Below are 13,219 nucleotides of genomic sequence, written 5' to 3'. Positions count from 1 at the left end.
TCATAGGTGAACTCGAGAAACTCGATGTCAGGTTGAAAATTGCCTTGAGGCAGGTTAAGATGATTCTGCCAGGCTTAAGATCAGAGGAAATGGAAAAAGAACAGAACACTAGAGAGAACAAGTCCCAGTCTAATGTGAACAACGGGGAGGACAGAACGGAGCTGCCTCTCACCCTGGAGATATCCTGAAAATATCTTCCTTTTGTCAGAATCACTTAGATGGAACACATGCACCGGTGAAGGTCACGCAGGTTGGTCATCAAAACCATCCATCGCGGTTTAATACATCTGTGTGTTCACCTCGCGTTTCTGTTTTATACAGTGGCGCTGAAATCCTGAGGAGATACTATGATGTTCAAAGCTTAATATGGAAATTTGAGGTGTCTTATCAGTTAAAAAAAGCAGGAAAGATAGACCCAAAAACTTATTTCTGTTTGGCTCTCAGCAGATCTACTACTAATAAGCTTACAAACTGCTTTCAGGCAGTAAGGGCTACCTCTATTCTAGTCACTGAGTCATGCATTCTGACATTTATGCGATTCATAATGCAAGCCATTCTCCGTGTTAAATATCACAGTAATATATACGGCATGCAAACGCATTAAAGCACAAATACACGTATGCTCTTGCCATTTCTAACTTATCTGTATTTGGAAGAGTTTTATGCTAATTTCATAGTTTCATACTTGTCCTCATCTTAAAAAGAACAACAACAGCAACATTGCAATAAATATCATGAGTCTATGTAAGTGTGTGCAGGATGTCACCATTGAAATCACCGAAGGCCTCAACGTTTGCGCCCTGAAAAATCGTTCAACACGCTAGCGTTGCCGGGCAACAAACACAGGGAAGACTGTTTTGGTAAATATTACCTTTAAAACTGTATTTTGTTCCAGGAAGACACAATTGCTCATGACAGTGACTGGCTACAGTTGGCTGTAAAGTGTCAAAACAAAGAAAACCAATTTTACATGGGAACAGATCATAAGAGATTATTCTGTCCCAGGCTTCTAACATCTTTTTCTTCTTCTTCTTTCTCTTTATTTTTCACCCCGCATGTGTTGAACACTGCCTGACAGACACTTAAATCAACAAGCGATTCATTGATGGAATAAAAAGGTGGAGGCAAACTATACAGTTATATTTCTTTAGAAGAGAAATCACTGCTGTAGCCTATGGGCTGGCACTGTCTGTATCTCCATAACTTCACAGGGTATTAATTGTTTCAGCGCCGTCAGCAGAATGGCCTCTGCTTGTTGAACTGAATCCAGAAGTAAAGTCATCAGCCAAATTGCATGGGAGCAGATACAGAGGCTGAGCTCCAGTGCAAGATACTGAATTTTAAGATGTTGTTGGAGAATGTCTGGGTTGTTTTTAGGGCTCTCTGAGATAGATCTCTAGATGCTATGCTGCATTTCATCATCTTAATACTCACAATAAAGTGGAATGTTATCTAATCTGCTTGGTAAGACTTTCCAGGGTTTGTGAATCTGGACAGTTTATTCTATTCTTACAGATATTTTCCAGCTCTGTAATATTAGATATGTGGCATCTTGGAACTGCCATCTTCAGGTCTCTCCACAAAAGCTATATGAGGTTTCAGTCTGAGCGTTTGCTGGGCCACTCAAGGACAGTGAGAGACTGTCCTGGCTGTTTACTTTGAGTCATTGTGCTGCTGAAAGTTGGACTGTCACCCCAGTTTCAGGTCACTTGTACTCTGGAGCAGGTTTCCTTCAAGGACTTATTTTGCTGCATTTATCCTTCTCTCAACTCTGATCAGTCTCCCCGTCAATGCTGCTGAGAATCACCCTGAGGATGATGCTGCCACCACCATGCATGACTACGCTTCAATAGTATTATCCAACAGATGAGCTGTGCCTGGTGTTTGACTGACATATTGGTTGGAAATCTGCCAAAGGAGTTTTAGTTTTCCTTCATCAGAGAATTTCTTTTTTCGTGCTCATTTAAAGACTGTTTCGTCAAACTCTAAGTATGCTGTAGTGTGACGTTTACTGAAACTGGTGTCTGTTTAGCTGATCTACCACAAAGGCCTAATTGATGGTCTTCTAAATCCCCGTTAGAGTGATTGTTGGGTTCTTGGTCACCTCAGTCACCCAAGGCCCCTGTTGCTGGACATTCAGCTCAGCTAGATAAATGGATAACTCTAGAAAGAGTCCTTGTTGTGCCAAGCTTTCTTTTCCATTCCACGTCTTTTTTTCTGGGAACACTGCGACCTTTAGAAATGGTTTTATACAACTGAAACTCTGAGCTATGATTTTGCAGTAAGTTCCTTGAACTTCAGTGCTTGGTTTTTGTCTGGCCATGCTGTGTGAACTGTAACATCGTTAAAAACCTTTTCTAAACTCTTAACAGTAGATGTTTTATTAATTTGCAAAATCTATGAAAATTGTTGTCATTATGGGTCAACAGGTGAAGGTTGGTGGGAAAAAGTGACATTTTTTATTCATTTAAAATTCAATCTTTGACAAAATAAAGTGAAACAAGAGTGTCTGAATGCTTTCTAAGGGAGCTGGAGATGTCAGTATATGATTGTAGCTAACTACATATGATGAAAGGGGCAACACAGATTAGGAATCCCAGCGCAGACACAAAGCCCATTTAAAATTCAGCTGAATATTTCTTCCTTAAACACATCCAAGCTTTAAAAAAAAAAAAAAAAAGTCAGTTGGGGTGACGCAGAGGGAGACCACTGTCAATTAAGTATCATTGCATTTCCAATACAAGTTAGTGCAAATTGTTAAGCAGAATTGTGTTTTTCATGATAAGAATGTAGAAAAACAAGGATGTGGTCATGTTCCTGTTGTGGTTCCACTCATTTTCATGTAGAATTTCAGCACCATGGACAGCACCCTGCAGCAGTTTTGTACTTTGCATTGCAGTTTGTGGCTGAAGCTGCCTTTACAATGGGGCCATTCTATTACACACATTAGCCTGTGCAAATGCATTTACTAGCTTTAAACCACAATTAACCATTATAGCTGAAAGCCCAACCCAAACTGTAGCCTAAATCTGATTTTAACCTTCAAATTTTAAATCTTTTCAGCGAGACATCCTTAAAAATCCTCCAAAATACCATCACTTTCCAACGATTCTGCAGGTCTGACACTCAAAATGCTCCTTATAAAAAGATACACAAACATAAAACACATTCAGGAAGCAATACCCCATGAATTCCTTATCATTTACTATCAATACTAAAGTGTGGATCACATTTCTTGAGAGAATGGCATCGACTTAGACTAATAAAATGGTTAAAATAAAGGGTTTCCTTGGTTTAGCATCCACGGTGATGATTCATTCCGTTTTGTCTGTGGCAACCTTCCTTAAAAAACCGTCGCCACCGTAACATTTAACTCTTGATGCTCCCTCGGACCAGCTCCCGGATCTGCGTCTCACCAGAAGAGGGCATTCCGATTCTGCCTGACAAAGTTGCTTTGACATGCAGACGTGATTAAACAACAGCGTCGCCTCTGTATTTCAAACCGAGCAAACCGCGAGAATGAAAGGAATATTGGGAGAAAAAAGGTGGATATTTGGATATTTGACTATCACTCGTTGACTGTTTCACACAGACTTAAAGGTGGGGAAAGCCTACTTTCCTCTGTGCGCCATGCGCGGATCGGACTGAGCATCTTTTAGTATAGAGACGCAGAGGCTCACCAGGAATCCAAGGGGCTGCCTGACTTCACTGGAAAATTACCTCCTGATTTTATGCATCATGCCACCCTATTTGTGAAGTTTTCTTCTTTTTTTTCTCCTCCACCGGATTTTTTCGCAGGAATCTCTTTGCGCATGTGAGACAGACATGACTTACTTGGATGTGGCTTCGTTACTGTCTGCGCCAACTGCAGTACTCTTTTTGGCTGTTACTTGAAAAAAAAAATAAAGAGAGAGAGAAAACGATCCTTTTTTTTGCTGCGAAGACATGGACACGGAGTTCTGAGCCGGGATTTCTACCGTTTTAATCTGGAGTTTGGGAGGTAGATGACATTCGCCCCGGTTCTGTTGTACGGTTATACATGCAGAACTGAACCGGCTAGAACATCCAGGTCCGGGAGAGTAAAGGGCAGGTGCGCTTTGGAGTCGGCGGCTGCGCGGAGAGACCGGGCTAGTGGATTAGGACGATACCTGTCTGTGGAGAGCGCGTCATGCAGACTCGGATGTCGCGCACCAGAAGCCATTAAAACCTGTAGGCTGGAGCTAAGAGATACGCGGATATGGGTAAGTTTCTTTTACGTTTCCGTCTTTATGATAGCGCAGGCTGTTGCAGAAATACACTCCGGCTGCCCTCCTTTCTCATAACACACCACGGGATGTCTGTTTTTTACCGAGCTGCTCTGAATCAGATGCGTCAAAAGCAAAGAAAAAACAAAACAGAACAAAACAAAAAAAAAAAAAAAACGATCCGTCTTTCCATATTGCAACATCGGATTTTCTTTTAGTCAGTGCTTCGTGAAGCTTGTGGAATGTGGCTGAAACCTGATGTTGCCTGTTAAACGGAGAGCTGCAATGTGTTATTTTTTTCTCCCCTCCATTTCCTGGCGGTATTAAGATTTATATATTTTTTCAAGCTTCTGCGCGTAAAAGATTTTGCTCCAGAATTTGCAAAGGTAAATAATAAAAAGGCTGTTTGTGCCCAAGTGAGGACTATGCATTGTTTTCTTGACTAGTTAGAGAGGCTGGCTCATTGACACAGACCGGAATGCTAATCACGGTAAATGTTGGAAGCCAGTCAACTTTATAAAGCGTGGCCCTGCATAATTATAATTTTTGTGCGTCCTATCTGTACGCACGAAGCCCATTGTCCAGTTGCTGCCCTGTGCTAACGCCTCCACAAAATTCTTCTGGGCTAAGGGCAACCGGTCGTGCAAGATTTTTGCTTAGCAGACTAATTTCCATTCAAGAAACCTATCCTGTTCTGCACCTGTTTTTTTTTTTTTTTTTTTTTTTTAAAGAGACGCTACAAATCCAGCATTAAATTGCGCATCTATGGGATGATACTGTGTCCATCTCTTCCAGTAACACATGACCGTATTTCAGTGCCTGCGCGCGTTCACGCTTTTATCCCATCTTCTTCTCACTTCTAATTAGAATTTACCGTTTTCTGTTTCCCGTACGCGTGCGCACAGTTACCCTCTCATAACCCACCAGCCCCCTTTCTTCACTTTTCATACATCTCGTAGTGGCTGTTTGGTATATTTCACCCACATTCCCCCCACAGTTCTCCGTATCTGCATCTTCCTGCCTTGATGTGATTGTCTTATGTAGCCTGATCTCCCCAGCCATCCTTAACTAGTATACAGATGGCCAAGTTCACTGGTGGTGCTGTGCCATTAATTGTGAGGCCACATGATATATCGACCCACAGTGGGTTACTGCACCACATCAATATAAGCTACAACAGCGCACAAAGCCATACAGTGCAGGCTGTGGGAGCTCTGATGCATTTCAGATGCACAGCTAGGTTGATCACACTAGTCTGCCCTGTTTGCTTGTTTCCTCACTTAAAGACAAATCATGACAGAAAGTCCTGCATCCCTGAAATGCAGTGATTGTGGCTCGTGCAGGTGGGTACACGTGCCTTCAAACCAGCTGCATTAATCAGCCCCAAACTGTAACTTTTATCAGCCACATAGCGTCACAGCTTTGCCCACAATTATTCGATGATTATATGGTGCCGTAGTCTCAGCGTTCCACCGGTGTAGCCGACTGTGATGCTCTTCATTAGCAGCATGCGATGCACTTATGTTTCATGGACCACATCATTGGAGATCTGCTTTGCCGAAAGAGAACAGTGGGGTGGTGATAGTAAAAAGCTACAGCCAGGGATGTAGGTGCAGAGCTTTAAGATAAATTTAGGCATCCGAATGACATTTCATGCACTCCTTCTGCTTGAAAAAACACATTTTCTTTGCTGTGGGAAAAACAGAATAACCGTCTGTTTGTAAAATTAGAATGGATTGAGTGTTAGTTTGGTGAAATTAAAATCCATGCCATATTATTGTAGTATGTTCATGAGTTCAGAGTAGCACAGTGCAGGCAACAGATGACTTTCTACTGGCCCTGCAGCATCCAATAGACAGCCTTGTTGAAATTTCAGGTGAACCGAGGGGATCAACAATGTCTGGACATTTTTATGTACATGTGCCTATTTTGAAAGTAATAAATATAAATAAATCAAAGGCCTGTGAAGGATGGAGGAACCAGTATCATTATCTGCAGTATACTGTTTAGGATTGCAGTGGCTGTACAGTCTGTAATAGTTCTTCAGTAGCACTGCCAATATTAATGTGTACTGGAAAATCTAATCAAGCTGTCAGACGGCGGCCCCGGTCAAAGGAAGCCAGAAACAAATGTTATGACTGTTTCACAAGACATAACTTAAAATGTGTTTGAAGGGAGTCACAGACCACATGTAGCTCGGTCTGATGAAGATGGTGCTCAAAACAGCTGATGCACAACTTCAACAGAAAATGTGACTGATGGGTGAGCGCAGCTTTGCCAAACTAAGAAAATTCGCTGTCATTTTGGACTGATTTTGGAGCCTCGAATCTGAAGCTCAAGTATGACCTCAATTCTGACCCAAACTCAATTCTAAAGGTAACCCTAAAATGCAGTCTAAATCCCCATGTTACTATCTGAAACAGTGTAGACTGGAAACAGTATCCTTACTTTCCAAAAGTATTCCCACTCAAAGAAAAGAAAAATAACCCAAAAAAGTGCTACTTTAAGAACTACTGGTGGTTTTAGTGCTTCTCCAATCTTGTGTTGAATCATGAGGTCAACTTGACTCAACACAACCTATTATGAGATGGCAAAAGAAGAGAGGAAACAAAACATGGCATTTAGAGTGACATGACACAGTTGATATAAAACGGGTTTTTTTTGCAATGTTTCACTTGGAAATAATGACAGATGAAAAACTTTTGACTTTTTGTCAACCTGAACGTTTATCCTATGCTCTCAAAATGAGTTTATAACTACAATAATTTCAGTTAAACAAAATTTGGTATATATAGGAAGATGTTACATTGTTACAGTAACCATAATGGAAAATACTGTGACTTCATAACAGATTTTGGATAGGGACAAAGATTTAACCCTTGGCTACACTCCCTTTGCAAATGTGCACACGGATGCCTAGCTGTTCCAATATACCACTTTCTTGTCCACTTAGCCTGTTTGGAGGAAGCATTGGGTGCATGCACAGTAGATCGCCACCGAGCATGTATGCTGCTGCCTTTGTAGTGTAGTAGCCATGTGGACTGTCTGCAAATTTTGGGCTGCACGGCGATGCATAGACTTGTGCAGATAATGCATTTATCAAAGCCTATAGTGGAACCTTGTGTATCCATGGATGTGGACAGTGTAACACTGGCCTTATTCCACTACAACAGAGTAAAGAGGGAGGGCTTATTATTCATTATTATTTTCTGTCTACACAAATATATGACCGTTCAAAAGTTTGGAGTCACTCAGACAATTTCATGTTTTCCATGAAAACTCACACTTTTATTCATGTGCTAACATAACTGCACAAGGGTTTTCTGATCATCAATTAGCCTTTCAATCCCATTAGCTAACACAATGTAGCATTAGAACACAGGAGTGATGGTTGCTGGAAATGGGCCTCTGTACCCTTATATAGTTGTTCCAGTAAAAAAACTGTCGTTTCCAGATAAAATAGTCATTTATCACATTAACAATGTCTAGACTGTGTTTCTGATTAATTTAATGTTATCTTCATTGAAAAAAAAATTGCTTTTCTTTCAAAAATAAGGACATTTCTATGTGACCCCAAACTTTTAGAGAGTAGTGTATAAATATGTAGGGGTGGACAATCTGATGATCTATAGAGTGGATGATCTTAACCTGGCTTTTGATCATTTTTTTTTAGATTTCTTCTTCTTTTTTTAATGAGAATTGATGCAGATGTGCAAAAAAATTCAATGTTTTTAACCTTTGTCCATGCACCATCTCCCCACTAATTTTCAGGAAAATCATTGCAACAGTTCTTCCATTATCTTGCTGACAAACAAGCCACTAAACAGTACTGAAAACATAACCTTTCTGGTAATAACAGCACTGCTTAATCAATACTACTGCAAAGAAAGTAAGCCAAAGCATGGCCGGTTGTAGCCCAGTTAAGGTGGCGGTCGCTGGGTGCAGCACACATCTTAGAGGTGAAACCTAATTTGTAAACCGAGGACATCACAATGAACAAAGAATAGCGGCGAACCATCGTCCTGAACGCACAGATAAGTGTCACCATTTCAGGTTGAACCTTTAGCCTTGAGATGAACTGAGAGGCCTTGTATCCAGGCAACCACATGCACAACTATTCATGTGATCACACAAGTTGCACTAACTCCATTAGGAGAAATGTGATTGAGATTGTGGATAGCGATTCTACCCCAGAAGAATGCCGTATGATCTTTTAGCCAGGCATACCTGAATGTGCATGTGTGTGTTTGTTTGTGCACAGTATTCATCACAGTACTCCCCAAAGTGCTTTTTACCTAATCAGTATAACAAATACATGGCAGGCACACCAGGATACAATGTTTTCCAACCACTGTTGAAATGGGTCTAGCTTGGCAGGCTTTGCTATCATCTCAAAGATAATTGGAGACTAATAGGATGGCTTGGGCTGATTTGGAGACGTCCTTCCTTATGTGTTAGGCTTCTGTCCAGCCTCTATATGCATTCAAGACTAAGGCCGGTAGCAGTTTTGTCAATGACAGGCAGCAAATAGCAATGAGCCACTTGTGTGCACTCAAAGTGCACCAGTTAGCGAGTCCATTTGCCAAGTTATTAAGCTACATTTGGTTTTATTTTAGGTCAGCAGTAAAGTGCACTTACTCTCTCTATGTGTTGGGGTTGAGAGGCAGAAATAGCCATTTTCTCGTGCTGAGGACAGCACTGCTGTCTGCTACATAACTAAGCATCAGATGCATGCCTTTAGACAAACTTTAGGTTTGACGTATCCATCTGCATTAGACTTGGAGAGACAACTGCACAGAGCAACAGAGAAATTTGATGAGCAAAGAACTATACATAATCATACCGAGGGCGACAAAGGAAGCAAGAAAAATGTTCATCAAGCAAGCAAGCAAGTAAGAAACAACAACAACAACAAAAGACAGATTGGGAGTCAAAATGGAAATGAACAAGAAGAAAGGAAATGAAAAGACAGAGAAGAAAGTTTTGACCGAGTGCATAAAAATAGACTTCACATTATAACAACATCCTGATGGCTGCATGGTTCAAGGGCAAATAGCATAGTTCCAATGCAACAGAGAATAAAGGAAAAATTGTTTCATTTTAGTAGACATGGCGAAAGAACAGTATTGGTGAAAAGGTACATCAGGTACGAGGTAATAGAGACACAAACCCCTGGAGTGACACCTCAGAGGGTGACTTGTGCTCCTTTGTGAATAAGATTAGAGGAGTATTGGAGAAGGAGATGGCTTACAGAAGCATTAGCGCATAGAGTACTCATTAAACCACATACAGTGTCAGTAAGGGGACAGAGGTGTCTTGTGAGGCGGCCTCAATCTGTAAGAGATGGTACAGTCACTTGTAATAATGCCAGCCTATTATGCACATGGGAAATAAAAGCAATAGGGGGTTCTTTCTACAGCTTCATGGGAGTCAAACATGGAATTCAGAAAGCATGTTTTCATGTTTAACCGCCCACACATTTTGTTTCCCCAGTCAAAATAAAATAGCTTTGAATGCATGTGGAACATTACACATGGGCATTCTTCTACATCAGTATTCTTCTGTTTCCCCCACCTATGTTTCTTTATAATTTATTGTGAGCCTTTGAGGCACAAGGCTGTTGGCAAATTAGCTGAAGTCACATTCGGGGACCTAAGAGCACAACAACAAATTGGCCGCGTTCAAAAATACTGCATCTTGTGATCATCGACTTTCTCTCACCGCAGTATTCATGTTAAAGTATCACAATTGTGGGATGCAAGATGAAGAAATGTGATTGATGTATCTGGTGGTGTAATCAATAGCCAGCACAAATTATCTGCACAGTTCCATGCTTCCCTCCATCTGTAAGGAATGATGAAAGATTCCTTCGAAAACAAACAGTAAGTGTGTCTCTCTCCATCACACTCTTAGACGTAGACAAATACACATACAATACCCATATGGGATCAGCAGATGCTTGGCAAGGAGCGGAATGGCTATGTTAGATACCATATGCTGTATGATGCCTCTTAGCCACTCTGTGTCAGGCACTTATTTCTGACAAATCCTGCTAAGACAACAGAAAAGAAATATGATTTTTTTTTAAATGCAAAATTGCATCTCAGTAACGCCACTCGTTTCCCCAAAAGTGTGCAGATTCCATGTTCCAAGTTAAAGTTCATCTCCAGTGCAACACGTCTACACATTCATGACGCATTCATTATAATGAGACAGTGGATTTGCCATGAAGCCTGCCAGCACATTATACATTTTGTAAGCTAATTGAAGCAGGGGCTACTTTCTTTCCTGACATATTAATCTTATCTCACTGTTATGGTGGTAATAAAGCCCATACTTGATGATATCGTCTTGAGAAACACACATAAGGAGTGAATCCCCCTCATGCTACCTCCTCAAGGGGAAATCGATGTATCTTAATGACAGATCATTAGTGGCTCTGTAAAGGAGAACGATTTTAATGGAAACAGCTCTGTCTCACCTAAGAACAAGGACTGATATCACAGGAAGCCACTGACCACTTTTCCTCACTTTTCAAATAGCTTTTGAAACAGCATCTACCCCCTCACAATCCACACCATGTACACATGTAGCCATTCCCTACAGTCACATTTGACATTCAGGTACTTGTTTTGTTGTTTGTTTGTTTTTTTTTGTAGTGCAGCAGTGATGAATTGTGTAAATCCATAGGGTTTCTAGGGATTTTTTTCATGCAGACCTGTGGAAAGCAGAAGTGATGATTCACTCTGGATCTTTTCTGTTTCGGTTTGGTTAAACACGGAACGGCTGGAGTGTAAATTGAAACGCCTCCAGGATTGTACACACAACCATCAGCTCTTGAATGTTAATTTGTTCAGTACAGGCTCCCCTTCATGGCTTATCTGTCGCTGCAATTGGTGCAACGATTGCTTACGGAAGGGCTGAATATAAATGCAGATAAAGATATGATTGAGTAAATTGTAAGTTGTCGATGTGTATTCACTGTAAACATGCACTGCAGATGACATCATTCTGAAAGAGCCAAGGAAAGCAGTGAGCTGAGGAGTCCACATGCCTGTAATTTACCTTAAAGATACACTTAATCATGATAAAATTCACCACAGATATACTGTAGTGTGCAAGGCATTGCATTATTTTCTTAATGTACATTAATCTTCCAAAAAACAACAACAAAAAAAAACTGAATAAATCTAATAAATTAAGAAAGAAACCAAAGAAGCGGTTGCACAAAAACCATGAGAGTCCCGTCATTCAATTATGATCTACATGTTTTTTAAACCTTTGAAAGCAAAAACTAAGACTATGATCTTATAATACAGATGCCTCTTCCCTGTACGTGCACGGAAAAGTCTTGCATTCCCATTTCTTTACCACAACCTACATAAAAGTGGCAATGTGACAAACTGAAGCCATGCAGTCACTGTCTGCTTATTAGGACTTATTAGGAACACCATATTAATACTAGCTAGGGCCTCTTTGATGCTCAAAAGAGCCGTATTTCTTTACTACAGGGATTTAACAGGAAAAAAATACATTGCTGGACAATGTAAGCATGATTGCATCAAATAATTTCCGCATATTTGTTAGTTGTACATTCAAGCAGTGAACTAAAAGACTATATTGGCATCCACTGGAGGAAACTCATAGGACTTGGTAGTTTTAACTTTGCTGCAGGTAAACTGCAGGTTTGGGGATGCAACACTGGATCAAATAAGTAAATGAAGTTAAAAAGAATATTAAAAGTGGGTTTTTTTTTGTTTGTTTTTTTAAAACACAAAAGCAGAGAAAGGCAAGTCTGACATTTGGATCAATTTCTCAATTGTTACTGGTAAAAATGGGAGAAAAAAAGACAGTGCTAGCTGTAATAGTTTGCAAAAATATTTATTTTCAATTGGTAAAAAATCTGGCGTCTTGTGCTGAGGAGACATATCTGCTCCATCTTCCTTAAAATAAGCTTTCCTTTGAATATAAAACACTGCTTCCTGCACAAATTACTAGATATTATAGACAAATATGTGTTGTGCTTTGTTGAGATATTAGGTTGTATGACTTTGTTACTGGAACAGGTTTTGTTGACAGTGTTCGACACTTACAGCATATGGCGAATTTGATGTTAAAAAAAAAAATTAAAAAAAAAAAGTTCTGCCTCCCCCAAACCCTGTATCTAGACATGTAGGAAGAGTTTGGGCGCTGCTACACAGGCTTTGCTATATAAATGGTGACTCCTTCCGTCTTTTCATGTATTTGATGCATTATATTTTTAACTTTGTTATTAAGCAACTGATTTGTTTTTTGGTTGTGTGTAATGATGCAACAATTCTGACAAATCAAAATGTTGAGTTCATTACCTCCATTGTCACTGTACAATAGAATCTTCTAAGCAACACAAAGAACTAATGATAAAAAAATAAATAGCAATTAAAGGATTAAAATGCAATGCCATATTGACCTAGAAGAGGTGTACTTTCGGCATTGCATTTACAATGAATGTAAGCATACACTGGAAAATGGTTTCTCAATAGTGTTGCTGACAGGTATACATCTCTTCATTGATGCTACACAGCAAAATAACATGTTCTCACAGTAGGACGAGTGAAGACACAAAATCAATGGAACTCCATGCACTGGGCGTGAATGGTCAGAATGTTTGTGGGCAAGAGTGTTATGCACACGCAGGAGCAGGCGGCGATGATCTGAAATCCAGCAGGAAGGGGATTTAGAACACAGCAGCTCTACTGTGAATCCCCTCGTTTCACCACATCCCAAAGGTTTTCTGTTTGATCGAGATCTGGCGACTGCGGAGGCCACCGAAGTACACCGAATCCACTGTCATGTTCATGAAACCGGTCTACTTTGCGACATTATCATGCTGGAATTAGTCATTAGAAGATGATAAATTTCGGTCATAAAGGGATGCATATGGTCAGCAACAATACTCAGAAAGGTTGTGGCATTCAAATGATGGATAATTGTTA

At 40.3% G+C, this 13,219-nt stretch overlaps 1 protein-coding gene across 2 annotated transcripts in view; it reads left to right on the top strand.

The window, feature by feature from the left end:
- Positions 1 to 3,403: 3,403 nt before the first annotated feature.
- Positions 3,404 to 13,219, top strand: part of LOC111563720 (leucine-rich repeat transmembrane neuronal protein 4) — a 110,117-nt gene continuing 100,301 nt past the window's right edge. Inside the window, exon 1 of one of the 2 annotated variants that reach the window (XR_008604562.1) lies at positions 3,404 to 4,241. Coding sequence is in view for 1 of the 2 variants with exons in the window: in XM_023262948.3 (XP_023118716.2) it covers positions 4,238 to 4,241 (4 nt within the window). In the remaining variant the exon portion in view is untranslated. The remainder of the gene's footprint in view (positions 4,242 to 13,219) is intronic. The other variant, XM_023262948.3, reaches the window with a different exon arrangement.

The sequence above is a fragment of the Amphiprion ocellaris genome, chromosome 17 (genome assembly GCF_022539595.1).
Source record: "Amphiprion ocellaris isolate individual 3 ecotype Okinawa chromosome 17, ASM2253959v1, whole genome shotgun sequence".
Taxonomy (NCBI): Eukaryota; Metazoa; Chordata; class Actinopteri; family Pomacentridae; genus Amphiprion; species Amphiprion ocellaris.
The sequence above is the reverse complement of the archived record's forward strand: the minus strand, read 5'-3'. Positions and strand labels throughout refer to the sequence as shown.